We start from the raw sequence: 26,374 nt of genomic DNA, 5'->3' as shown, positions 1-26,374 counted from the left end.
AGAGGATTAGCAGAAGGGAGTCTCCGGAGTCAAGCGTAGACTAAAGGCCCACGGAAGAGGGTAGGAAGGGCGGCGAGGCGGTGCGCGCTCCACGGACTGGCGGGAGGGAGCCGGGGCGGAGGGGCGGCTCGCTGGCCAAGCAGAGCCACCGAGTCTGGCTGGCAAAAGCGGAGGGGCCGGACAGACTGTGTTCCGACAGCAAGCGCGACTTAGCGTCTGGGAGGTCATAAGTTAACAGCTCTGCTCGGAAAGCGGGAAGGCTGGAGGACAAAGGGAGGGAGAGCTGCTGAGCCCCCGGACGGCAGAGCTCAGCTTGACGGGGAACAAAGGCACCAGCGCCATCTCCCCCGCCCATCCCCCAGCCAAAATCCCAAAGGGAACCAGTTCCTGCCAGGGAACTTGCTCGCTCCGCGCAAACACCCAACTCTGTGCTTCTGCGGAGCCAAACCTCCGGCACCGGATCTGACTCCCTCCCGCTGCCACAGGGCTCCTCCTGGAGTGGATCACCTAAGGAGAAGCGAGCTAAGCCTGACCCTCCACCCCCCGTGCACCTTGCCTACCCACCCCAGCTAATACGCCAGATCCCCAGCAACACAAGCCTGGCAGTGTGCAAGTAGCCCAGACGGGACACGCCACCCCACAGTGAATCCCGCCCCTAGGAGAGGGGAAGAGAAGGCACACACCAGTCTGACTGTGGCCCCAGCAGTGGGCTGGGGGCAGACATCGGGTCGGACTGCGGCCCCGCCCACTAACTCCAGTTATACACCACAGCACAGGGGAAGTGCACTGCAGGTCCTCACCACGCCAGGGACTCTCCAAAATGACCAAACGGAAGAATTCCCCTCAGAAGAATCTCCAGGAAATAACAACAGCTAATGAACTGATCAAAAAGGATTTAAATAATATAACAGAAAGTGAATTTAGAATAATAGTCATAAAATTAATCGCTGGGCTTGAAAACAGTATAAAGGACAGCAGAGAATCTCTTGCCACAAAGATCGAGGGACTAAGGAACAGTCACGAGGAGTTGAAAAACGCTTTAAACGAAATGCAAAACAAAATGGAATCCACGATGGCTCGGCTTGAAGAGGCAGAGGAGAGAATAGGTGAACTAGAAGATAAAGTTATGGAGAAAGAGGAAGCTGAAAGAAAGAGAGATAAAAAAATCCAGGAGTATGAGGGGAAAATTAGAGAACTAAGTGATACACTAAAAAAAAATAATATACGCATAATTGGTATCCCAGAGGAGGAAGAGAGAGGGAAAGGTGCTGAAGGGGTACTTGAACAAATTATAGCTGAGAACTTCCCTGAACTGGGGAAGGAAAAAGGCATTGAAATCCAAGAGGCACAGAGAACTCCCTTCAGACGTAACTTGAATCGATCTTCTGCACGACATATCATAGTGAAACTGGCAAAATACAAGGATAAAGAGAAAATTCTGAAAGCAGCAAGGGATAAACGTGCCCTCACTTATAAAGGGAGACCTATAAGACTCATGACTGATCTCTCCTTTGAAACTTGGCAGGCCAGAAAGGCTTGGCACGATATCTACAGTGTGCTAAACAGAAAAAATATGCAGCCGAGAATCCTTTATCCAGCAAGTCTGTCATTTAGAATAGAAGGAGAGATAAAGGTCTTCCCAAACAAACAAAAACTGAAGGAATTTGTCACCACGAAACCAGCCCTACAAGAGATCCTAAGGGGGATCCTGTGAGACAAAGTACCAGAGACATCACTACAAGCATAAAACATACAGACATCACAATGACTCTAAACCCATATCTTTCTATAATAACACTGAATGTAAATGGATTAAATGCGCCAACTAAAAGACATAGGGTATCAGAATGGATAAAAAAACAAGACCCATCTATTTGCTGTCTACAAGAGACTCATTTTAGATCTGAGGACACCTTTAGATTGAGAGTGAGGGGATGGAGAACTATTTATCATGCTCCTGGAAGCCAAAAGAAAGCTGGAGTAGCCATACTTCTATCAGACAAACTAGACTTTAAATTAAAGGCTGTAACAAGAGATGAAGAAGGGCATTATACAATAATCACAGGGTCTATCCACCAGGAAGAGCTAACTATTATAAATGTCTATGCACCAAATACCCGAGCCCCCAGATATATAAAACAATTACTCATAAACATAAGCAACCTTATTGATAAGAATGTGGTCATTGCAGGGGACTTTAACACCCCACTTACAGAAATGGATAGATCATCTAGACACACAGTCAATAAAGAAACAAGGGCCCTGAATGATACATTGGATCAGATGGACTTGACAGATATATTTAGAACTCTGCATCCCAAAGCAACAGAATATACTTTCTTCTCGAGTGCACATGGAACATTCTCCAAGATAGATCATATACTGGGTCACAAAACAGCCCTTCATAAGTTTACAAGAATTGAAATTATACCATGCATACTTTCAGACCACAATGCTATGAAGCTTGAAATCAACCACAGGAAAAAGTCTGGAAAACCTCCAAAAGCATGGAGGTTAAAGAACACCCTACTAACGAATGAGTGGGTCAACCAGGCAATTAGAGAAGAAATTAAAATATACATGGAAACAAACGAAAATGAAAATACAACAATCCAAACGCTTTGGGATGCAGCGAAGGCAGTCCTGAGAGGAAAATACATTGCAATCCAGGCCTATCTCAAGAAACAAGAAAAATCCCAAATACAAAATCTAACAGCACACCTAAAGGAAATAGAAGCAGAACAGCAAAGGCAGCCTAAACCCAGCAGAAGAAGAGAAATAATAAAGATCAGAGCAGAAATAAACAATATAGAATCTAAAAAAACTGTAGAGCAGATCAACGAAACCAAGAGTTGGTTTTTTGAAAAAATAAACAAAATTGACAAACCTCTAGCCAGGCTTCTCAAAAAGAAAAGGGAGATGACCCAAATAGATAAAATCATGAATGAAAATGGAATGATTACAACCAATCCCTCAGAGATACAAACAATTATCAGGGAATACTATGAAAAATTATATGCCAGCAAATTGGACAACCTGGAAGAAATGGACAAATTTCTAAACACCCACACTCTTCCAAAACTCAATCAGGAGGAAATAGAAAGCTTGAACAGACCCATAACCAGCGAAGAAATTGAATCGGTTATCAAAAATCTCCCAACAAATAAGAGTCCAGGACCAGATGGCTTCCCAGGGGAGTTCTACCAGACATTTAAAGCAGAGATAATACCTATCCTTCTCAAGATATTCCAAGAAATAGAAAGGGAAGGAAAACTTCCAGACTCATTCTATGAAGCCAGTATTACTTTGATTCCTAAACCAGACAGAGACCCAGTAAAAAAAGAGAACTACAGGCCAATATCCCTGATGAATATGGATGCAAAAATTCTTAATAAGATACTAGCAAATCGAATTCAACAGCATATAAAAAGAATTATTCACCATGATCAAGTGGGATTCATTCCTGGGATGCAGGGCTGGTTCAACATTCGCAAATCGATCAACGTGATACATCACATTAACAAAAAAAAAGAGAAGAACCATATGATCCTGTCAATCGATGCAGAAAAGGCCTTTGACAAAATCCAGCACCCTTTCTTAATAAAAACCCTTGAGAAAGTCGGGATAGAAGGAACATACTTAAAGATCATAAAGGCCATTTATGAAAAGCCCACAGCTAACATCATCCTCAACGGGGAAAAACTGAGAGCTTTTTCCCTGAGATCAGGAACACGACAGGGATGCCCACTGTCACCGCTGTTGTTTAATATAGTGCTGGAAGTTCTAGCATCAGCAATCAGACAACAAAAGGAAATCAAAGGCATCAAAATTGGCAAAGACGAAGTCAAGCTTTCGCTTTTTGCAGATGACATGATATTATACATGGAAAATCCGATAGACTCCACCAAAAGTCTGCTAGAACTGATACATGAATTCAGCAAAGTTGCAGGATACAAAATCAATGTGCAGAAATCAGTTGCATTCTTATACACTAACAATGAAGCAACAGAAAGACAAATGAAGAAACTGATCCCATTCACAATTGCACCAAGAAGCATAAAATACCTAGGAATAAATCTAACCAAAGATGTAAAAGATCTGTATGCTGAAAACTATAGAAAGCTTATGCAGGTAATTGAAGAAGATATAAAGAAATGGAAAGACATTCCCTGCTCATGGATTGGAAGAATAAATATTGTCAAAATGTCAATACTACCCAAAGCTATCTACACATTCAATGCAATCCCAATCAAAATTGCACCAGCATTCTTCTCGAAACTAGAACAAGCAATCCTAAAATTCATATGGAACCACAAAAGGCCCCGAATAGCCAAAGTAATTTTGAAGAAGAAGACCAAAGCAGGAGGCATCACAATCCCAGACTTTAGCCTCTACTACAAAGCTGTCATCATCAAGTCAGCATGGTATTGGCATGAAAACAGACACATAGACCAATGGAATAGAATAGAAACCCCAGAACTAGACCCACAAACGTATGGCCAACTCATCTTTGACAAAGCAGGAAAGAACATCCAATGGAAAAAAAGACAGTCTCTTTAACAAATGGTGCTGGGAGAACTGGACAGCAACATGTAGAAGGTTGAAACTAGACCACTTTCTCACACCATTCACAAAAATAAACTCAAAATGGATAAAGGACCTGAATGTGAGACAGGAAACCATCAAAACCTTAGAGGAGAAAGCAGGAAAAGACCTCTCTGACCTCAGCCGTAGCAATCTCTTACTCGGCACATCCCTAAAGGCAAGGGAATTAAAAGCAAAAGTGAATTACTGGGACCTTATGAAGATAAAAAGCTTCTGCACAGGAAAGGAAACAACCAACAAAACTAAAAGGCAACCAACGGAATGGGAAAAGATATTTGCAAATGACACATCGGACAAAGGGCTAGTATCCAAAATCTATAAAGAGCTCATCAAACTCCACACCCGAAAAACAAATAACCCAGTGAAGAAATGGGCAGAAAACATGAATAGACACTTCTCTAAAGAAGACATCCGGATGGCCAACAGGCACATGAAAAGATGTTCAACGTCGCTCCTTATGAGGGAAATACAAATCAAAACCACACTCAGATATCACCTCACGCCAGTCAGAGTGGCCAAAATGAAGAAATCAGGAGACTATAGATGCTGGAGAGGATGTGGAGAAACAGGAACCCTCTTGCACTGTTGGTGGGAATGCAAATTGGTGCAGCCGCTCTGGAAAGCAGTGTGGAGGTTCCTCAGAAAATTAAAAATAGACCTACCCTATGACCCAGCAATAGCACTGCTAGGAATTTATCCAAGGGATACAGGAGTACTGATGCAGAGGGGCACCTGTACCCCAATGTTTATAGCGGCACTCTCAACAATAGCCAAATTATGGAAAGAGCCTAAATGTCCATCAACTGATGAATGGATAAAGAAATTGTGGTTTATATACACAATGGAATACTACGTGGCAATGAGAAAAAATGAAATATGGCCTTTTGTAGCAACATGGATGGAACTGGAGAGTGTGATGCTAAGTGAAATAAGCCATACAGAGAAAGACAGATACCATATGGTTTCACTCTTATGTGGATCCTGAGAAACATAACAGAAACCCATGGGGGAGGGGAAGGAAAAAAAAAAAAAAAAGAGGTTAGAGTGGGAGAGAGCCAAAGCATAAGAGACTGTTAAAAACTGAGAACAAATTGAGGGTTGATGGGGGGTGGGAGGGAGGGCAGGGTGGGAGGGAGGGTAGGGTGGGTGATGGGTATTGAGGAGGGCACCTTTTGGGATGAGCACTGGGTGTTGTATGGAAACCAATTTGACAGTAAATTTCATATATTAAAAAATAAAAAAAAAATAAAATAAATTAACAACTGAAAATGAATACAGTAGATCTCTCTTAGTTTACCTACTCCCTTTTTCTGAGAGAAATTTAATTTGGGTATCCCATCATTCTGGCCACAAGTATCTGTCCTATGACTGATCAACCAAGACTGACTGCAGCAGTGACTGGCTGATGTCAAATGACCAAATTAACCAGAGTAACGAGTTCAGAACTCTTCCATGAGATTTTACATTTCAGAGCTGGAAGTAAGGAGACAGCATGGAGCTAGAAGCAAGGAAATTAGAGTAGCAGTCATCTTCCTGGTTTCATGGAGAAAGTCTGACTGTCATAAGTGAGACTAATGCCAAGAAAGACCAGAATAGATGATGGCAGAGGATAAGAAACAAACTCATTTGCACAAACTACCTCAATCTATTCTTTGGGGTTTCCACACCTGATCTGGTTTCTAGGCTTTCAAGATTCCATGAGAAGTACACGTTAAGCCAATAAAATCCCATTTTCCATTTTAAGCTAGTTTGATTCAGGTTTCTGTACTATAAAAATAAAAGAGCCCACTTATTAAAATGATGCATTATTTCATTTAAAAACTCTAATACTGTATTGGTCACCATACGCTTTAGGTGGCCAACTCAACTCAAATATTGTCCATCTTCAATCATATGGTCCTTGACTACAAAAACAATGTCTGTTAAACCTAGTTCTGAAGAACTTAATACAAGCATCTACTAGTGCTTTTCTATTAAATTCTAAAACAAATAAATCCACACAAAATATACATTCTCAGGAATGTATGGAAGGACAGAAATGAGAGAAAGTCTTCTAAAAGGAAAGTAAAATCCAAAGTCTTTGGATGTGCAGTTCTGACATAGAACATAGTACTATAATACTATAGTACCAACCTAAATTAACCTGTATTGTTCCAATATATACTGTATAAACCAATAAATAGATAACCCAAAAAAGAACCTGATTAAAAATGATAAAAACTTACATTTAGAGGTAATATCACAAAGACAACTTTGGTAGCTGTCTTAGATTTAGCAGAACTGTTGGAAGCAGAACAAAATGAATGATCAATAATGTTTAAACAGCTGCCATTAAAAAATCCATCTTCATGTCAAATCAATTTATCGTCAGAGAAACAAAGGATAACATTATAAAGATTCTTGTATTTTGTTTAATAAAATTAAAGGTCTCAAAGACACTCTAAAACTTAAATTTAGCAAATAGACCATAAAAAACATTAACTAAATTCATTTATCCGAACATGCGGTATGAGAATGTACAGCTCTATGGAAAATAACCACTTCAAAAACTACTGTTTATCCTCTGCTGACTGGCATTTTTAAGAAATTCAGTTCACCATAGCAACCTGTCTTAACACCAGCAGATAAGTACAGGCTATATTTAGATATGATTGCTTTCCAGACGGCAATCCTGCTTTTCCTTCACATTTAATGCCATGATCCAAAGGACCAAAATATCACTCAGTCAGATTGTAGTGTGAAGTCAAACATACTCAGGGGGATAAAGTTATGTTTCAGAACCATGAAAAGACGTTTTCACCTGGTGGTAAGATTTGTAAAGAAGTACATTAAAATAAATAAAATTTTCATGTCTAAGGAATTTATAATCAGATACAACTATTTTATTCAATTTTATCTATGAAATGCCATCATTAACCACTAATAATCTATAATATCAAAATACATTTTTACTAGCACATTGTTATTATTTTTTAATTAGTATACTGCATTTCCAATCTGGTATCATTTAACTAAAAAAAAAATTTTTTTTTTACATAAAAGTAATCCTTACAGATGAGGTATAACAGGAATTGCAGTAATACAAGGCAAGTGATACAATACAAAATAAAGGAAATGAATTCATTAAAATGCTATTGTTATGAAATTACATATTTACACTTTATAATCTTCATTATGATAATGAAAGGAAGTAAAACAGTTTTATACAGTTTACTGCACAATATACCAGAGTATCACAACAAACATTTTTCTTTAATGTCTAGATGAGTTACACTGAAATCATTAAAAAGACAAAATGTAAAGGAATGAAGTTCAATTAAAAATACCAAGAACAGGGGCACCTGGGTGGCTCAGTCGGTTGAGCATCCGACTTCAGCGCAGGTCATGATCTCACAGTTTGTGGGTTCGAGCCTCGCATCAGGCTCTGTGCTGACAGCTTGTTCAGAGCCTGCAGCCTGCTTCAGATTCTGTGTCTCCTTCTCTCTCTCTGCCCCTCTCCCACTCATGCTCTCTCTCTGTCTCTCAAAAATAAATAAATGTTAAAAAAAAAAATTAAAAAAATACCAAGAACATATCACCTCACACCCATTAGGATGGTACTATCAACAACAACAACAAAACAGAACAAACAGAAAATAATGGGTGTTGGTGAGGAAGTAGAGAAATTGGAACCCTTGTACACTGTTGGTGAGAATATAAAATGGTGCAGTCGCTATGGAAAAAAACAGTATGGCAGTTCTTCAAAAATTAAACACAGAATTGCCATATGATACAGCAACTCTGCTCCTGGGTATACAACCAAAGAATTGAAAGCAGAATCTTTTTTTTTTTTTTTTTTTTAATTTTTTTTTTTAACGTTTATTTTACTTTTGAGACAGAGACAGAGCATGAACGGGGGAGGGTCAGAGAGAGAGGGAGACACAGAATCGGAAGCAGGCTCCAGGCTCTGAGCCATCAGCCCAGAGCCTGACGCGGGGCTCGAACTCACGGACTGCAAGATCGTGACCTGGCTGAAGTCGGACGCTTAACCGACTGCGCCACCCAGGCGCCCCGAAAGCAGAATCTTAAAGAGATAATTTGCACATCTATGTTCATAGCAGTATTATCCACAATAAACAAAAGATAGAAGCAACCCTGTGTTCACTGATGGATGAACATGAACAAAATGTGGTGTACATATATCCAATGGAATATTATTCTTCCTTAAAAAGGAAGGAAACTCTGACACATGCTACAACATGGTAGAATTCCCTTGGGATTATTATGTCAAGTGAAATAAGCCAGTCACAAAAAGACAAATATTGCATGATTCCACTTATATGAGATTTCTACAATACTCAAAATCATAGGAACAGAAAGTACAACATGAGTTGCCAGAGGCTGGGGGTTGGGGGGATGGGGAGTTATTGTTTAATGGTAGTATAGAGTTGCAGTTCTGAAGGATGAAAAACTTCTAGGATTGGTTGTATAACAGTGTGTATATATTTAACATTACTGAACTTTACATTTAAAATTGGTTGGGATGGTAAATATTATGTTTATTTCGTGACAATTAAAAGAAATAACCTAGAGCATTGATAAGAAAAGGTATTTATTCATTCATAATATAATTTACCCAGAATTCAGAATTAAGGTCTATTCTATTGAATCATCCTTTTTTATTAATCATAAGAGATTATAAATTGGTAATATCTTTTTTTCAAAATCTTGGTATTACTGAAACAATTGAAAATATACTCTGAGTACCATAAAGAAAAAAAAAAAAAAACCCAAAGACTGACATATTTGTCATGTTGTGCAAAATTCTCAAAGAATATAAACTTTCCCTATTTGTAAGGGAAATTATTACTATCCTACATTATGAATCATATTTATAGTGTCACGAGATGACCAATTATGCTATGAATTAAGCAACTGTTCCTATAATTACCTTACATAACACACATAGGATGATCCTAAATTTTTAAAAGCTTCTTCAAATTAAATAAAACAACACATACCCACCATACCCACAAACATAATCACCATCAACACAATGAATTTACAAACAGATGTCCAATTCTGTTAGCCCTTTTCATTCTTAAGTTATTTTTCCTCTTTTGATTCTTAAACAGCTTTAATAATTTCTATAAATGAATCTGAGTTCAAATAATTATTTGTGTTAAATAGATTATAATTAAGTAATAGGAAATCTAAGGTATAAATATGGTAATATGTTTTATCTTTCATCTTCAGCACATAGTCAATAGAGATTTAAAAGTATTTTTGAGTTACCTCTATAAAGAATACAACTAAACATAACTTAAAGAACATTATATGCAGTGTTTCATTTGCATGTAATGTCATATCTCTAGCATAGATTACAAGTAGCATAAATGATTTTATAATGTAAATAGCATGCATCCCTCCACTTGAAACAAAAATTAATTATATCATGCTAAGAATAACTTCTTATATATATTAAAAGTATATCACATTGGATATGTTTCTAATATGTTGAAACGTCAACTTAAATTTGACAATGCTTTTCAATGTGCCATTGAGAGACCCCAACTAAAACAAGGTCTTATAACACAACTCAATACATTATACACACAGAGTTAAGAAATCCATCTTAAAACACCTATAATCCTAAATATAAGATGAGCTATTAAAACAGTTAAATTGTTTATTTCAAAATTCGACATGCAGGAAAGTTACTACTTCAAACAAATACTTAAACACATTCATTAGAAAAGAATGTCAAGTTCTTCTACTTGGTCTTATATTTAACCCCTGCAAGACTGTGATAGAAACAAATATTCTCAGAATAACTATCAAAAAGAGAATTTCTCAAGTATCCATCCCCTTTACTTAAATTTTGCCAAAAGTTACATTCTGTTCTCATTATTAAAGCAGATCAGAAGTTAGTAATAAGTCCAGAAAGTTTTTCTTAGGGATTCACAACCTTCTCAACTTTTTCTCCCAGAGCATCCCACCATCATGTTCTTGTATCATAGCTCACTCAGTTCATTCAAGTCCAATAATTAGTTTTACTATACAATGGAAGCAAAATCTTGGGGAGTGTATTATACACAGCCTAGATAAATTACAGAGGACCTATCACATTATTCCACTGCCCTGACACAGATTTGAAAGTATGATTTAGTCACTTCCTTTTCTGCCTTTTCATTCTCCTCTGAAGCAGTAAACCCTTAAAACTTCACTCATCCATTTATAGACACACACACACACACACACTTGATTTGATTTGATATTTGTGCTTTGTCCACAGAAATTCCATACTTGCTCATTTATCCAATTACGACAAACTACATACTGCTCCATGTGTCAATATTAACCAGATACCATGGGTTCTCTTCAGCTTAATTTTTCCTTCTTTCTTTCTTCTGTTTTCCTTATAACAGCCTTAGTGATTGGAAGACTTAATTATTCTTTACACATCACCTACTTTCAGCATCAGCAGCTCAAGTAGGTAAGTCATAAGTCTACCAAATAGGTAAATACATAAAGCACTCATTAAATACACATATCATACTGTAATATTTTTTATTTGGAGCATTTATTAAAATCACATATGTATGCAATTTTAACAAACCTTATACTAGTGTGGAGGTCTCATCAAACTATTTTTATAAGGAGGAGGTTTTGTAAAAACATTTCCGACATATTTTCAACTCAATGATGCAACATAAACAATTCAACTTCTATAGAACTATGTAGTGTACACGAATCAATGAACAAATAGTAAAGACTTCTGTCAGGAGTTTAGGACAGAAGAGAAGTAAATGACTTTAACAAAAAGAAAAATCCTTACCCATGAGGTATCTATTAAGTGAATACTGCTATAGAATGATAACTCAGAATAAAATATTTCCCATAGTAACAACTGAAAAAAATACATCATTTTTCTACACAGGACACTTCTTTCCTTAAAGAGCTTTGCTAAGGAACAAATATGTCTCTAAAATATGAATTGACTAATTAATAGTACATTTTGACAATTCTTCATAAAAAAAGTTCTTTCCAAATCCAAGTGGCAAAGGCAAGAACAAATTCTCACTAAATTCTTACATTCAAGACTAATGCCAAGTTAAAAGAATGATGCTAAATTAAGATATATGCTATTTAAAACCAGAGACTTAGAATAATTTTGTTCAGCCCATACAGTAGTAATCTGAGATAAATTCTTCTAAGAATACTAAGATTGAACGTAAAATTTAGTGCATGATGAATATCATTCTGTACTTTGGGAAGAAGTATCAAATTCTCTCAGAACGCTATAACTCATTGTTATAATCAATTATTCAAGTATAATTCTCCATGGCTTTTATATTATTGAAGTCTACAGGAACACATCTTTTCCACAAAGACTACATTACACAAATACTACTACTGTGACCAAAAATATGCCTTACAAATAGTACAATAATGGAACAATTTGTTATTCATTCAAATGGATGAAATCTTTCAGAAAAATTATAAAGTTTCCTCCCATATCCATATGGAAAACAGAACTCTTCATGCAAATAAACGTTATCAACATTAATTTACTCAGAATATTTACAGCCACATAAAATAGTTATATTCTTGATTAAATATAGACTGAAAGGACAAATGTCAGTCTTCACTGGAATAAAAATCATGGAGAAAGAATACGGATTCCTTTTGAGTAAGGAAAAGAGAAACAGAATAATAGGAAACAACTGAGAGACTTGAGTCTGGAAACTCATTTGTAAATTCATTACATTATAAACTTCAAGATTCAGTCATTTTCAAGATTCTGTGTCTTATGACTGTATTTTTTTAAATAACTGGAAAATCATTAAAGAATCAATATCCTTCAGATTCAACACATGCTTCTGTTTCATTCATCACAAAATACTCAATGAATTACTAGTAAAACTTGTGGGAATATAGATTATATGTGATGTGAATGACTGATTTCCTGTTACAATATATTTTACTGAATGCATTACACATCATTAAAAAAAGCACCTGCCAGCATTCCATTTTCTTTTCTCTATTGCCAAAGGCTTAACTAGTCTTTATTTTTTTTAAATAAAAGGTGATCTTATCCAGAGGTAAGATCATCTAGGTATGTTCATACAGAAGATAATATGCATATTTTATAGTAAATATAAAATTACAAAAATTCATAAAAAATAGACACTAGTAAGAACATTAAAAATTGAAACCTATAAAACTCTTCAAAAATTATTTCCTTATAAAGCTTTCTAATATAAAATATTATAAATATATTCTAAATATTCAAATATATTATTTATAAATAATTATTTTATATTTTTAATTGTTCTTACAAGTATTATAAATGATTATGAACTTAAAATTAATGTGACCGAATTCAATTGCACCTTCTCCAGCAAATAAATTACGCATCATTTCCCTGCTCAGTAGCTACTGCCACACTGGCAAGATATGATCAACCGTTAGTAAGACTCCTTGAAAGTCCACTGTTAATCATAATGCTATGTCTTCTTCTACTACCTATTTCTAAAAAGAAACTATTCTATATCTTCACTTCTACTGAAACTATTGGATGTACTCCACTATATGTAACTCAAATTGTTAGAAAAGAAAAAGTTGGTGTGCCTGGGTAGCTCAGTTGGTTAAGCATCTGACTCTTGATTTCAGCTCAGGTCATAATCTCACAACTTGTGAGACTGAGCCCTGCAATGATCTGTCAGTGCAGAGACTGCTTGGGATTCTCTCTCTCCCTCTCTCTGCTCCTCTCTTACTCTCAAAATAAATAAATAAACTTCAAAAAAAAAAAAAGAAAAGAAAAACTACTCAACCTCAAATCAGTTCTTAGTTGCAATTCTTTTGAAAAAAGTCACACCAACCATGAAGTTTTCAATTATGCTTAGTAATGAAAACCAAATACTCACAAAGAAGGATCTTGTACGAGATCTTTGAGATTTATCCCACTGCGATCTTCTGCAAGATTCCTGAAGCAACTATCACTCACTAAACAAGAGAGGGAGAGAGAAAAAGAAAATTAATTTTTGTTTACATTTTATTTCAATTACTACTGACAAAATGGAATTTTAAATTAAAACTGGCTCTCTGGATGGCATTTTTCCAAACAGTAATGTTGATCAATTTCTGGACCTAGTAGATTTTGCAACAAATATTAATATTCAATAACAAACCAATAATCTAAGCATACAAACTTTATATAAGTATAACACATACAGCCAGGGCCAGTCTGGAAAACAGTATGGAGATTCCTCAAAAAATTAAACATAGAATTACCTTATGACCCAGCAATTACACTACTAGGCATTTATCCAAAGAATACAAAAGTGCTGATTCAAGGGGCACATGCACCTCAACGTTTATAGAAGCACTATCAACAATAGCCAAATTATGGAAAGAACCCAAATGTCCATCAACTAACAAATGGATAAAGATGTTTTATATATATGTGGGTGTATACACACACACACACAAACACACACACACAAATGAAATATTACTCAGCAATCAAAGAAAATGAAATCTTGCCATTTGCAACAACATGGATGGAACTGGAGTATATATTGAGTGGAATAAGTCAGAGAAAGATAAATATCATATGATTTCACTCATATGTGGAATTTAAGAAACAAAACAGATGAACACAGAAGGGAAGGAAAAATAAGATAAAAACAGAGAGGCAAATCATAAACTCTTAAATACAGAGAACAAACTGAGGGTTGCTGGTGGGGTGTTAGGTGGGGGGATGGGCTAAATGGATGATGGGCAATAAAGAGGGCACTTGTTGAGATGAGCACTGTGTGTTCTATGTAAGTGATGAATCACTAAATTCTACTCCAGAAATCATTATTACACTGTATTTTAACTAACTGGGGTTTAAAAAAAATTTTAAAATTAAAATAATAAAAAAATACAACACAGAAAAGACTAAACACATAGGTCTAAATTTTGTTCTTACTTTTATAAGACTAAATTACCAGCATATAGTGGCAAATCACTGATTCCACAACAACTAGGGGGAAAAAAGGTAAGTTGTCCCTCCAAGTTATATTTTTAAAGATATTAGACAACAATGTGAACTAATAAGGATAAATGAGGAGAAAAGTGGTATCACTTCTTAGGTGAGTCAAGCTTCCTAATTATTTTCATTTCTAGGAAGATTTGCCACTTATAACCTAAGAGTCAGAAAGAGGAACACTACTAGGGAAAAGAGAAACCAGCATAGTTGTTGATGGTTCATAGGCTGGCATGACAGACTGAAATCCATTGGAACTCTAAAACACAGACAGTTTTCTGCTGGAGATTTGCTGAGAGCCAGGACTGCACAAGATGACTTGGAATGAGGAGGAAAAAATGGGTCAGAGGGCAAATAATGTTTTCTATAGTACTGTGGTGATTAGGAGTCAAAGTCATATTACAGTAGGTGGAGCCTACCACTTCAGATCTCCCCTAAGAATAATTTACTCTCAACCACAAGCAAGGTAGGAGATGGGATGTGGGGAGGGGGCGAAAAGGGGACAGAACTCAAAAGATAAAGTAAAATTTCTCATAATTTCACAGTACTTAAGTACAAAGTCACATCGGAAATATGGCACACAACAGGTTTTGCCCTTAAAGACATTTAAAACCCGAGGTAGACTAAGTATATATCTAAAGTTTTCACTCTATCCATCTCAATTTGAAGTTGAGTTAAAGTGATTGGCACTTAACACTAAATAACATTTACATTAATTTCTATGATCTTATAATAAATAGTATTTGGTATATTACAGAAATTACAAAATGTGACCAATAACAAAAGGAAAAAATTATATGTGTGTGTGTGTGTCTGTGTGTGTGTGTCTACAGTGACACACAGATGATAAGAATCAGAAGATAAGGACTTTACAAAAACTTAAACTTTCAAAAAAACCTATTTAACAGAAGTTGAAGATACGGAAAAATATTCACACTTGATGAAAGAAGTAAAATTTCAGCAAAGAATTAAAATCTATGAAAAAGAATTAAATAGTAATTTTAGAATTGAAAAACACAATATCTGAAATTAAGAAATCAGTGGTTTGAGCTGACTCAACACAGAAAACACGGGATTTGTGAACATGAAGAGATCAGTAGAAAATATCCAAACAGAAGCAATGGGGGGAGGGGGAAGGTGAAAAGATCAGAGGAAAAGAAACATGTGGAAATCAAACAGCCCAATGTAATTGTAGTTGAGTATATGACTCCAGCTTTGGTTGAGAGAATAGGGCAAAGCAATATTTTCAGAAAACAGCTGAGAATATTCCAAAACTGATACAACACACTAATTCACTGACTCAGGAGGAACATCAAACCCCACGTTGGAAAAAGTAAAATAACACAACACCCAGCAGTCAAACTACTGAAAATAAAAGATGGTAAGAAAATCTTAAAAACAGCCAAGAGGAGAGAAAGGACCCATCACTTTCAAAGGAAAAAACAATAAACCTTACAGCTGATTATTCAACATAAACTATGGAATCCAGAAGACAATGGAAAGATATTAATATCCTGAGGGAAAACTGGAAATCTAAAAGTATATACCTTGATAAAATATCCATCCCCAAATTAAAGGCAAAATAAAACTTTACTTATATTTTTGTATTTGTAGCATAAATATTAAGTATTATTTTCTATTTCAATTTAACAATTTTATTATATATAACTTAGTCATTTCTAACCTACAGAAGGATCAAAGATAATATGACATTCGCTTGATTCCTTTCAAAGATTCAGTACCTAATATTTTATTTGGATTTTATATTCCCTTTTTTATAAGTCCCTGAAAATTATACATATGTATCTCTCTCTGAATTTAATGATAATACCTATAAACATTGATGCTTTAAAAATATTTGAAGTTGAAAAAAGTTTGGATTTTTTTATTAAATCCAAAAAGATATTCCCCACTTTTTTTTCTGCCACGAGTGAAATGATTTTCATTAATATATAATTTTCATTCCATATTTAACAGACACTGATCTCAACCTGTTGATTTACAAATTTCCTTTTTGTAATTTTAATACAAATGCTCTTTATTACACCATTGCCTGAATAGAGCCAAAGGAAAAAAATAAAATGTTGACACAGTGTAAAGAAAGTGGTTTCCTGCTGAGCTGAACTAAAATTGAAGCCATAATATATCATAAAATTTGTTCTCATAAAGTTTCTTGCCTAATTTGGCAAATATGAGAGCTTATTTATAAACTTCAAGAGCCTGAAAGTTTTGGAGGCTTAATTAAAATGGAATAAACCTTTGCTCCTTTAAAGGCTTGCTAGTCAGCTACCTGTGAAATGAGTTTTTGCTAAAGGGACTTTTCTAAAATTCATGTCCCATCCAAATTTTAAGTTAAAAACAGAGGAAGAAACCTAAAATAGTCTGTTAACAAAAATTCTAAAACTTTAGGTGCCGAACAACGTATATCATATTTAAAGTTTTATTTTTTACCAACACAACAAATTTTGTTTTTTGTTTTTTGTTTTTTTTTAAATTTTTTTTTCAACGTTTTTTATTTATTTTTGGGACAGAGAGAGACAGAACATGAACGGGGGAGGGGCAGAGAGAGAGGGAGACACAGAATCGGAAACAGGCTCCAGGCTCCGAGCCATCAGCCCAGAGCCTGACGCGGGGCTCGAACTCACGGACCGCGAGATCGTGACCTGGCTGAAGTCGGACGCTTAACCGACTGCGCCACCCAGGCGCCCCTCAAATTTTGTTTTTTTAATTGTAAATAAGAATATAGTACTTTTTAAGAAGAAAATGAACATGATTTTTTTGTATGTAAACACATTAAAATCAATCATTTTGGATCACCATAATTTACTCTTTCTTTTCCCACAGTATATGATTACAGGAACTACTACACTCTTCATTCCACAGACTAATAAAATGTTTTCAACATGTCATCACAAATATCAGATAAAATGGAAGAAATTATAACAGAAACGTGGTCAAACTTTATGGTACTAACATGAAAATTATAAACTTGAACTTCAATCTGTTTTAAATTGATACAATAATTAACTTGGAAGGACACAAAGAAAAATTAGAAATACTCGTAAAATTGGAGCGCCTGGGAAATCAACTCTTGATTTTGGCTCAGGTCATGATCTTGCAGTTCTAGCTCCGCATTGGGCTCTGTGCTGTCAGTGCAGATTCTGCTTGGGATTCTCTGTGTTCCTCTCTCTCTCTGCCCCTCCTCTGCTCACTCACTCTCTCTCTCTCTCAAAATAAACATTTTTTTTTAAAGAAAGAAATATTTGTAAAATGGACTCTAGCAGAGTTCTTGTCCAATCATATGCACTTTTCCCTGAAAATGTTAAACTTTTGGATCTATAATCAAGAAAATAATTGGTACTTGTTATATGTTAAGAATTTCATACTTATTATTTCACTTAATCCTCTTTATCATCCAGTGATAAGCCTATCTGTGTTACTATTTTACAGATGAAGATAGTGAAGCATGGGGAGATTAAACATCCTATCAATCATATAGCTAATAAATAGAAGTACTGGGAAAATCTAGATGCTGTAACTCTAGACCTTCTACTCTTAACCACTATACCATATAGAGACCATAGTTCTTGCCAATCACTCACATATTCTGGATTCTCCTACATTTCCATAACTTCAAAACACATAAAAGTTATACAACTAAAATTCATTATAAGACACTAAATTTCAACCCAAAGCATTAAAGAATTACGGCTTTTAAAGTAGAATAAAACATTACGGATCATCTAGTTAAGTGGTTAGTTAACCACGCGTCATATCTCATGGGTTTTATGGAGGTATCTCAGATCAAGGACATCCATTTCCACTTTAAGCTAAAGAGCTGTATTTATATTTTTAAAAAATGCTGAAGAAATTTTTATAGAGGCTGAAACACATACATACACACACCTCAGAAGAGTATTAGTTCTACTCATCAGTATTTTATAGGTGAGAATCACAGTTTGCCTACGGTCAGCAAGAGTCAGCATTCAAACTCAGTATATACTTAGAAATATTTATGAAATGGATCCTAACGAGGTTCTCGGCTAATTATAAATGCGTTATTTTTGTATATAGTCATTTTTTTATGATTTACAATCAAAGTAATAGTTGACATTATGTGCTGAACACTTCATGTTCATTTTCCTACTTACAAGTATTATGTATAATCAATATGATCTTTGATAAAATCTTTATAATGTATTTTCTGAGTCCTACTATTATGGATTATTCCATCTGATTACTAGAAGCTATAGTGTGAAAGATCTAGTCATTTCTTTCTTTCAGGATGACATTTATATTCTATCTTGTTCTCGTCAGGAAGAATTTTCCTATAACAAAAGTATTTCTATCACCAAAAATTCTTGTTTAAAATACAGCTTGGTAAGAATTCAGTATTTATTTAACCTATTGTATTGTCCATGTTTAAGAATGTGAAAATAAGGTACCACTTGAAAATTGCTAAGTTGACAGTAAAAACAGATCCAATTTAAAACTCATTCATTCCATAGTTTCAAAATACCCAAGTGAAATAAAATCCCAAAGAAATGGCTCTGTGAAAACAACTGAAAATTAAAATAAAATGTAAGTTTATACTATCTAGAGATTCTAATTAATTTATTCAAAGTTAGACTGAACAAATTCAACAATAGTTTACAATCACAGAATAAGATAAAGATATTGATATAAGTGCTTCAAAAAATAAATACTTGAGTATCAAAAACTTGAGATCTGGTTCTTGGAAACACCACATACCTTTCTAAAAATTGTCCCCTTCTATGATCATAGTGTGAAAGTTAATGTTTAGTGGAAAACGTCAATATGTTATGATTTTAAAATACCACCAAAAATTCAGCATGTTGTTTATTCGAAACATATGTAATTAACAGCTGACATAAGAAAAATGAGACTGATTGCATAAATCTTAGTCACATTTTTCTTTTTTTTTTTAATTTTTTTAACATTTATTTATTCTTGAGAGAGAGAGAGAGAGACAGACAGAGCGTGAGTGGGAGAGGGGCAGAGCGAGAGGGAGACACAGAATTTGAAGCAGGCTCCAGGCTCCGAGCTGTCAGCACAGAGCCTTACATGGGTCTCAAACCCACGAACCGTGAGATCATGACCTGACCTGAAGCTGAACTCCAGCACTTAACCAACTGAGCCACCCAGATGCCCCATATTTTTCAAGATAAATCTATTTTGTTTTAGTTGTTAAGGTGAAATTCATATAATACAAAATTAACTATTTATTTTTCAAAATTAACCATTTTAAAGTGTAACGTTCAGTGACATTTAGTACATTCACAATGTTTTGCAACCACTACCTCTATTTCCAAAATCATTTTCATCATCCTAAGAGAAAACCTGCTACCCATTAAGCAGCAAGTCCCTATTCCTCCCTTCCCCTAATCCCTGGCAACCACCAATCTACTTTCTATCCCTGTGGATTTAATTATTCTGGATATTTCATACAAATGGAAGCATATGTGATTTTTTTTGTGTCTAGATTATTTCATGTAGCATAATATTTTCAAGCTTCACCTATGCTGTAGCATGTTGCATTACTTCATTCCTCTGAATGGTTAGATAATATTCCATTGGCTAGATAATATTCCACCTACTTCCATGATATGTAAGTACCACTTTTGTCTATCCAATCACCCTTTTGGCCATTTGGGCTGATTCCACTTTTTGGCTATTGTGAATAGTGCTGAATGAGCATGTATATACAAGTACTTATTTTGCACTTGTTTTCAATTTGGGGGGGTATATATCAAGAAACTGAATTGCTGATCAGATGATAATTTCATGTTTAATTTGTTTGAAGAACTATAAAATTGTTTTCCAAAGCATTTGCACTATTTTACATTCCACCAGCAATGTAAGAGGGTCCCATTTCACCACCAGCCATTACGGTCATTTTAACTCAGTCATAATAGTGGGGTGTAAAGTATCATCTCATTGTGGTTGTGATTACATTTTCCTAATGATAAATGGTGTTGAGCATCTTTCCATGTGCTAATGGCTATTTGTATATCTTCTTGGGAAAAATGTCTATTCAAGCCCTTTGCATACTTTTAAATTCAGTGGTTGATCTTTCTGTTGTTGACTTGTAAGATGTATTTATATACTCTGGATACTAGACCCTTATCACATGTATGATTTGCAAGTTTTTTATCCCATTCTGTGGGTTGTCATTATGTCCTCTTGATAGTGTCCCTGAATGTACAAAATTTTTCAATTTTGATGAATTTCAATTTGTCTATTTTTTATTTGGTGTCATATTTAAGAAACCATTACCAAATCCACGATCATGAGGAATTTCCCATATGCTTTCTTGTTAAGTATTTTATACTTTCAACTCTTTAGGTCTTTTATCCATTTTGGGCTAATGTTTGTACATTGTGTGAGGGTAAGAGTCTGACTTCTTTCTTTGACAAACAAGTGTTTACCTAGTTGTTCAAGCACCATTTGTTCAAGAGGCAGTTCTTTCCCTATTGAATGATATTGGCTCTCTTTGAAAAATCAATTACCTATACACATATGGGCTATTCTGGAGTACATTATATTTTTTTGATCTATTTGTCTACTCTTATGCCAATATCACACTGTTCTGATTACTATGGTTTGTAGTGAGTTATTAAATTGGGAGCTGTGAGTTCACCAACTTTGTTTTTTCTTTTTCAAGATATTTTTGGTGACTCATAATTCCTTTCAATTCTATATGAATATTAGTATTCTGATCCATATTTTACACCAAATTCTGATCCTTATTTTAAGCAGACTCATTTCAAAACAGATTTTCCTATAACCAATTATCTATCCTGAGACACTACTCTAAATTTTCTTCCATGCCTAAGTCCTATGATTTCCTACCCACTAAAATTTCCCTGAATTCTTCTTAAAAAAAAAAAAAAAAAAGGTAAACTAAGCACAAAGTACTATTACCAAACAAACTGAATGATGTAAATGAACAACAAACTACAATAAATAATAGTGATTGAATTTTGGTAATTTTCTTAATGTATTCAACCCAAAATTATAAGCCAAAACAATGCTTTTTTGCAAAAGATATTATACTATAATCATTTCACAACTATCATTTCTTTAATTTTAAATAATTTTGGGGCACCTGGGTGGCTCAGTTGGTTAAGCATCTGACTTCGGCTCAGGTCCTGATTTCACAGTTGGTGGGTTCGAGCCCCAGGGTCAGGGTCTGTGCTGACAGCTCAAAGCCTGGAACCTGTTTCAGATTCTGTGTTTTCCTCTCTCCCTGTCCCCCCCCCCACCCCCATGCTTGTGCTCTATCTCTCTCTCAAAAATAAACAAACACTGGGAGAGGGACCAACATGGTGGAGAAGTAGGGAGATCGGTACTTCCCACATCTCTCAAACAAAGAAGGGCTGAAGCCAAAGGACTTTGAACCCAGAGTCTGAGAGGAAAAGACACTGAGTCTACCAGGGAGAAACTGGGACAACCTGATGGGCCATAGGTGGGTGGTTGCAAACTGGGGAAAATAAAATGGGCAGCATAGACATGGAGGGGAGGAATCCCCTTCTGCAGAGAGACAAAGGGAAGAGAAAGAGCAGCTGGGGAAGTGTAGGCCTATATCTGGACAACAGAAAAAAACTTCGGACCAGGACAGAGAGGGGTCCCATCTCTAACTACAGGTTAGAGGATTTCTAACTGCAGATCCCATTGTCGTACTGGGGCAAGCTGTCCTGTGCACACCTGGGGAGGAGGGGACCAACCTCTGGGTTTGGTGGTAGATCAGGGGCGCAGTCCACAGCAGGAACTGGTCCCCTCCCCTGAAGTACTGTGGCATAGGACAAAACCAGCAGGGACTACATATCGGGAGGTGCTTCCCAAGTACCCGGACTCATGGAGCGGGAGTTAAGGAGTCGGGGGAGTGAGACAGCTTCATCTGCGCCAGGACACAGTGAGGATGGCTCCAAAGGAGTGATCTGGCCCAACGGGTAATGGAGAAGTGACTGAGGGGTGGCCATTTTCCTCCTCACCACCACCAAGGTGGGGCCTCAGGGATTGGTCCATGGGACCCACAGTGGAGGCGAGACCAGCCTATACCAAACCACGCCCCTCAGTCCTGGGTAACTGCATGTCTTCTGGAGCGGGATAGACAATGCCAAAACACACCCCTCCTCCAGACCAGCGCTGATGAATTGCCTGGATTAATTCTAGGACAATTCTTGTTATATAGATATATTGTCCATTCCATTTTGCTTCTTAACTCTCCCTCCACTAGGCTGGTTACTCTGGTTATTGGTTTGTTTGAACAGACACATTTAATCCATTCTCTTGATACATGCTCTACACCTCCTTCTTTATATTCCTTTCTCTCTCTCTTTGGAATAATCAATCAGTATAGTTTCTCTCAGTAACTTTATCTAAATTTCTTTTTCCCTTCCTTATTTTCCTTTCTCTCTCTCTCTCTCTTGATTAAGCCTTTTAGTCTCTCTGCCTGGTCAATGTTTATTTTTTCTTTTTCTCCACCCCTGTCATTTCTCTTTGTATGTGCTCTTCCATCAGCACCACATCCACCCTGTTCTTTGCTTCTAGCTGGTGTTTCTGATTTTTTTGCTTTTGGATTGTTTTTAGCTTTTAGTTTTTTTGTTTTTGTTTATTTGTTTGTGTGTTTGCATGTTTTTGTTTCCTGTTTGTCTGTTTTCCTTTCCAGAGCTACTTCAAGGAACAAATCAAAGCACACCTGGTGGAAGGTCCAAAACATAACTATGAGTAGGGAAATAAAATAACCAAAGTCACAATGACAGCAAATAACACTTTCCAAAAAACACCTCCTGAAGGGCCAGGCCATGGACAGTATATGAGCCCCCTTTATAAATATAGCAGTGCTCACAGGTGCAGAGCACATAACAAGCTTTAAAAATTCAAAACGGACAGAAAACTAGCCAAAATGATGAAACATAAGAATTCTCCTCAAAAGAAATATCAGGAAGAAGTAACAGCTAAAGAATTGATCGAAATAGATATAAGCAACATAACTGAACAAGAACTTAGAATAACAGTCATAAAATTAATCACTGGGCTTGAAAAATGCATAGAAGACAGCAGAGAATCTATTGCTACAGACATCAAGGGACTAAAACATAGTCGTGATGAATGTAAAAATGCTATAAATGAGGTGCAAATAAAATGGAGGCAGCCACAGTGTGGACTGAAGAGACAGAGGAGAAAATAAGTGAATTGGAAGATGAAATTATGGAAAAAGGGGAAGCTGAGAAAGATTTTAAAAAATCCAGGATCGGGGCGCCTGGGTGGCGCAGTCGGTTAAGCGTCCGACTTCAGCCAGGTCACGATCTCGCGGTCCGTGAGTTCGAGCCCCGCGTCGGGCTCTGGGCTGATGGCTCGGAGCCTGGAGCCTGTTTCCGATTCTGTGTCTCCCTCTCTCTCTGCCCCTCCCCCGTTCATGCTCTGTCTCTCTCTGTCCCAAAAATAAATAAAAAACGTTGGGAAAAAAAAATTTAAAAAAAAAAAAAAATCCAGGATCATGAGGGGAGAATTAGAGAACTAAGTGATTCAAGCAAACTGAACAATATCCATATATATATTGGATTTCCAGAAGAAGAAGAGAGCAAGAGAAAGGGGCTGAAGGTATACTTGAACAAATCATAGCTGAGAACTTTCCCAATCTAGGGAAAGAAACAGTCACTGAAATCCAAGAGGCACAGAGAACTCCCTTCAAACATAACTAGAATCGATATTGTGCATGACATATCATAGTGAAAATGGCAAAATACAAGGATAAAGAGAGAATTCTGAAAGCAGCTAGGGAAAAATGGGCCTTAACAAACAAAGGTAGAAACAAAAGGGTAGCAGCAGACCTATCTACTGAAACTTGGCAGGCCAGAAAGGAAAGGCAGGAAATCTTCAATGCGATGAACAGGAAAAATATGCAGCCAAGAATCCTTTAACTGGCAAGCCTGTCATTCAGAATAGAAGGAGAAATGAAGGTTTTCCCAAACAAACAAAAACTGAAGAAATTCATTACCACTAAACCAGCACTACAAGAGATCCCAAAGAGGACTCTGTCAGTGAAATGTTCCAAGGACCACAAAGTACCAGAGACATCACTGCAAGCATGAAACCTACAGATAACACAATGACTCTACACCCATCTTTCAATAATAACACTGAATATAAATGGACTAACTGTTCCAATCAAAAGACATAGGGTATCACAATTAATAAAAAACAAACAAACAAACAAACAAAAAACCAAGATCCATCTATTTACTGTCTACAGGAGACTCATTTTAGACCTGTGGACACCTTCAGATTGAAAGTGAGGGGATGGAGAACTGGCTATCATGCTACTGGAAGTCAAAAGAAAGCTGGAGTAGCCAAACTTATACAAACTAGACTTTAAATTAAAGTCTGAATAAGAGATGAAGGAAGGCATTATATGATAATTACAGGGTCTATCCATCAGGAAGAGCTACACAATTATAAATTTCTATGCACTAAATTCGGTAGCACCCAAATATATAAAACAATCACAAACATAAGCAATCTTACTTATAAGAATGTGGTAAGAATGTGGACTTTAATACTCCACTTACAGCAATGGACAAATCATCTAGACAGACAATCGGTAAAGAAAAAATGGCCCTGAACAATACATTGGACCAGATGGACTTGACAGATATATTTAGAGCTCTACATTCCAAAGCACAAAATATACTTTCTTCTTGAGTGCACATGGAACATTCTCCAAGATAGATCACATACTGGGCCACAAAACATCCCTCAATAAATATAACAGAATTGAGATCATACCATACACACTTTCAGAGCACAATGCTATGAAACTTGAAATCAACCACAGGAAAAAGTCTGGAAAACCTCCAAAAGCATGGAGGTTAAAGAATACCCTACTAAAGAATGAATGAGTCAACCAGGCAATTAGAGACAAATTTAAAAATATATGGAAACAAATGAAGATGAAAATACAACAATCCAAACCCTTTGGGATGCAGCAAAGGGAATCCTAAGAGGAAAATACATTACAATCCAGGCCTATCTCAAGAAACAAGAAAAATCCCAAATACAAAATCTAATAGCATACCTAAAAGAACTAGAAGTAGAACAGCAAAGACACCCCAAAGCCAGAAGAAGAAGAGAAATAATAAAGATCAGAGCAGAAATAAACGATATAGAATCCAAAAAAAACAGATCAATGAAACCAAGAGTTGGTTTTTTGAAAAAATAAAATTGATAAACCTCTAGCCAGGCTTCTCAAAAAAAAAAAAAAGAAAAAAGAAAAAAAGAGAGAGAGAGGACTCAAATACATAAAATCATGAGTGAAAATGGATTTATTACAACCAATCCCTCAGAAATGCAAGCAATTATCAGGGAATACTATGAAAAATTATATACCAACAAAATGGACAACCTGGAAGAAATGGACAAATTCCTAAACATCCACACACTACCAAAACTCAAATGGGAAGAAACAGAAAATTTAAACAGACCCATAACTAGTGAAGAAATAGTATCAGTTATCAAAAATCTCCCAACAAATAAGAGTCCTGGGCCAGAGGACTTCCCTGGAGAATTCTACTGGACGTTTAAAGCAAAGTGAATACTCTTTCTCAAGCTGTTCGAAAAAATAGAAATGAAAGGAAAACTTACTCATTCTATGAAGCTAGCATTACTTTGATTCCCAAACCAGATAGAGACCCACCAAAAAAAGAGAACTACAGGCCAATAACCCTGATG

At 36.1% G+C, this 26,374-nt stretch overlaps 1 protein-coding gene across 3 annotated transcripts in view; it reads right to left on the bottom strand.

The window, feature by feature from the left end:
- Positions 1–26,374, bottom strand: part of GPHN (gephyrin) — a 632,007-nt gene that overhangs the window by 457,414 nt on the left and 148,219 nt on the right. For all 3 annotated transcript variants that reach the window (XM_042989931.1, XM_042989933.1, XM_042989932.1), the window contains exon 2: positions 13,515–13,593. In XM_042989931.1, coding sequence (XP_042845865.1) covers positions 13,515–13,593 — 79 coding nt within the window. The remainder of the gene's footprint in view (positions 1–13,514; positions 13,594–26,374) is intronic.

Source organism: Panthera tigris, chromosome B3 (assembly GCF_018350195.1).
Source record: "Panthera tigris isolate Pti1 chromosome B3, P.tigris_Pti1_mat1.1, whole genome shotgun sequence".
NCBI classification, from domain to species: domain Eukaryota; kingdom Metazoa; phylum Chordata; class Mammalia; order Carnivora; family Felidae; genus Panthera; species Panthera tigris.
The sequence above is the reverse complement of the archived record's forward strand: the minus strand, read 5'-3'. Positions and strand labels throughout refer to the sequence as shown.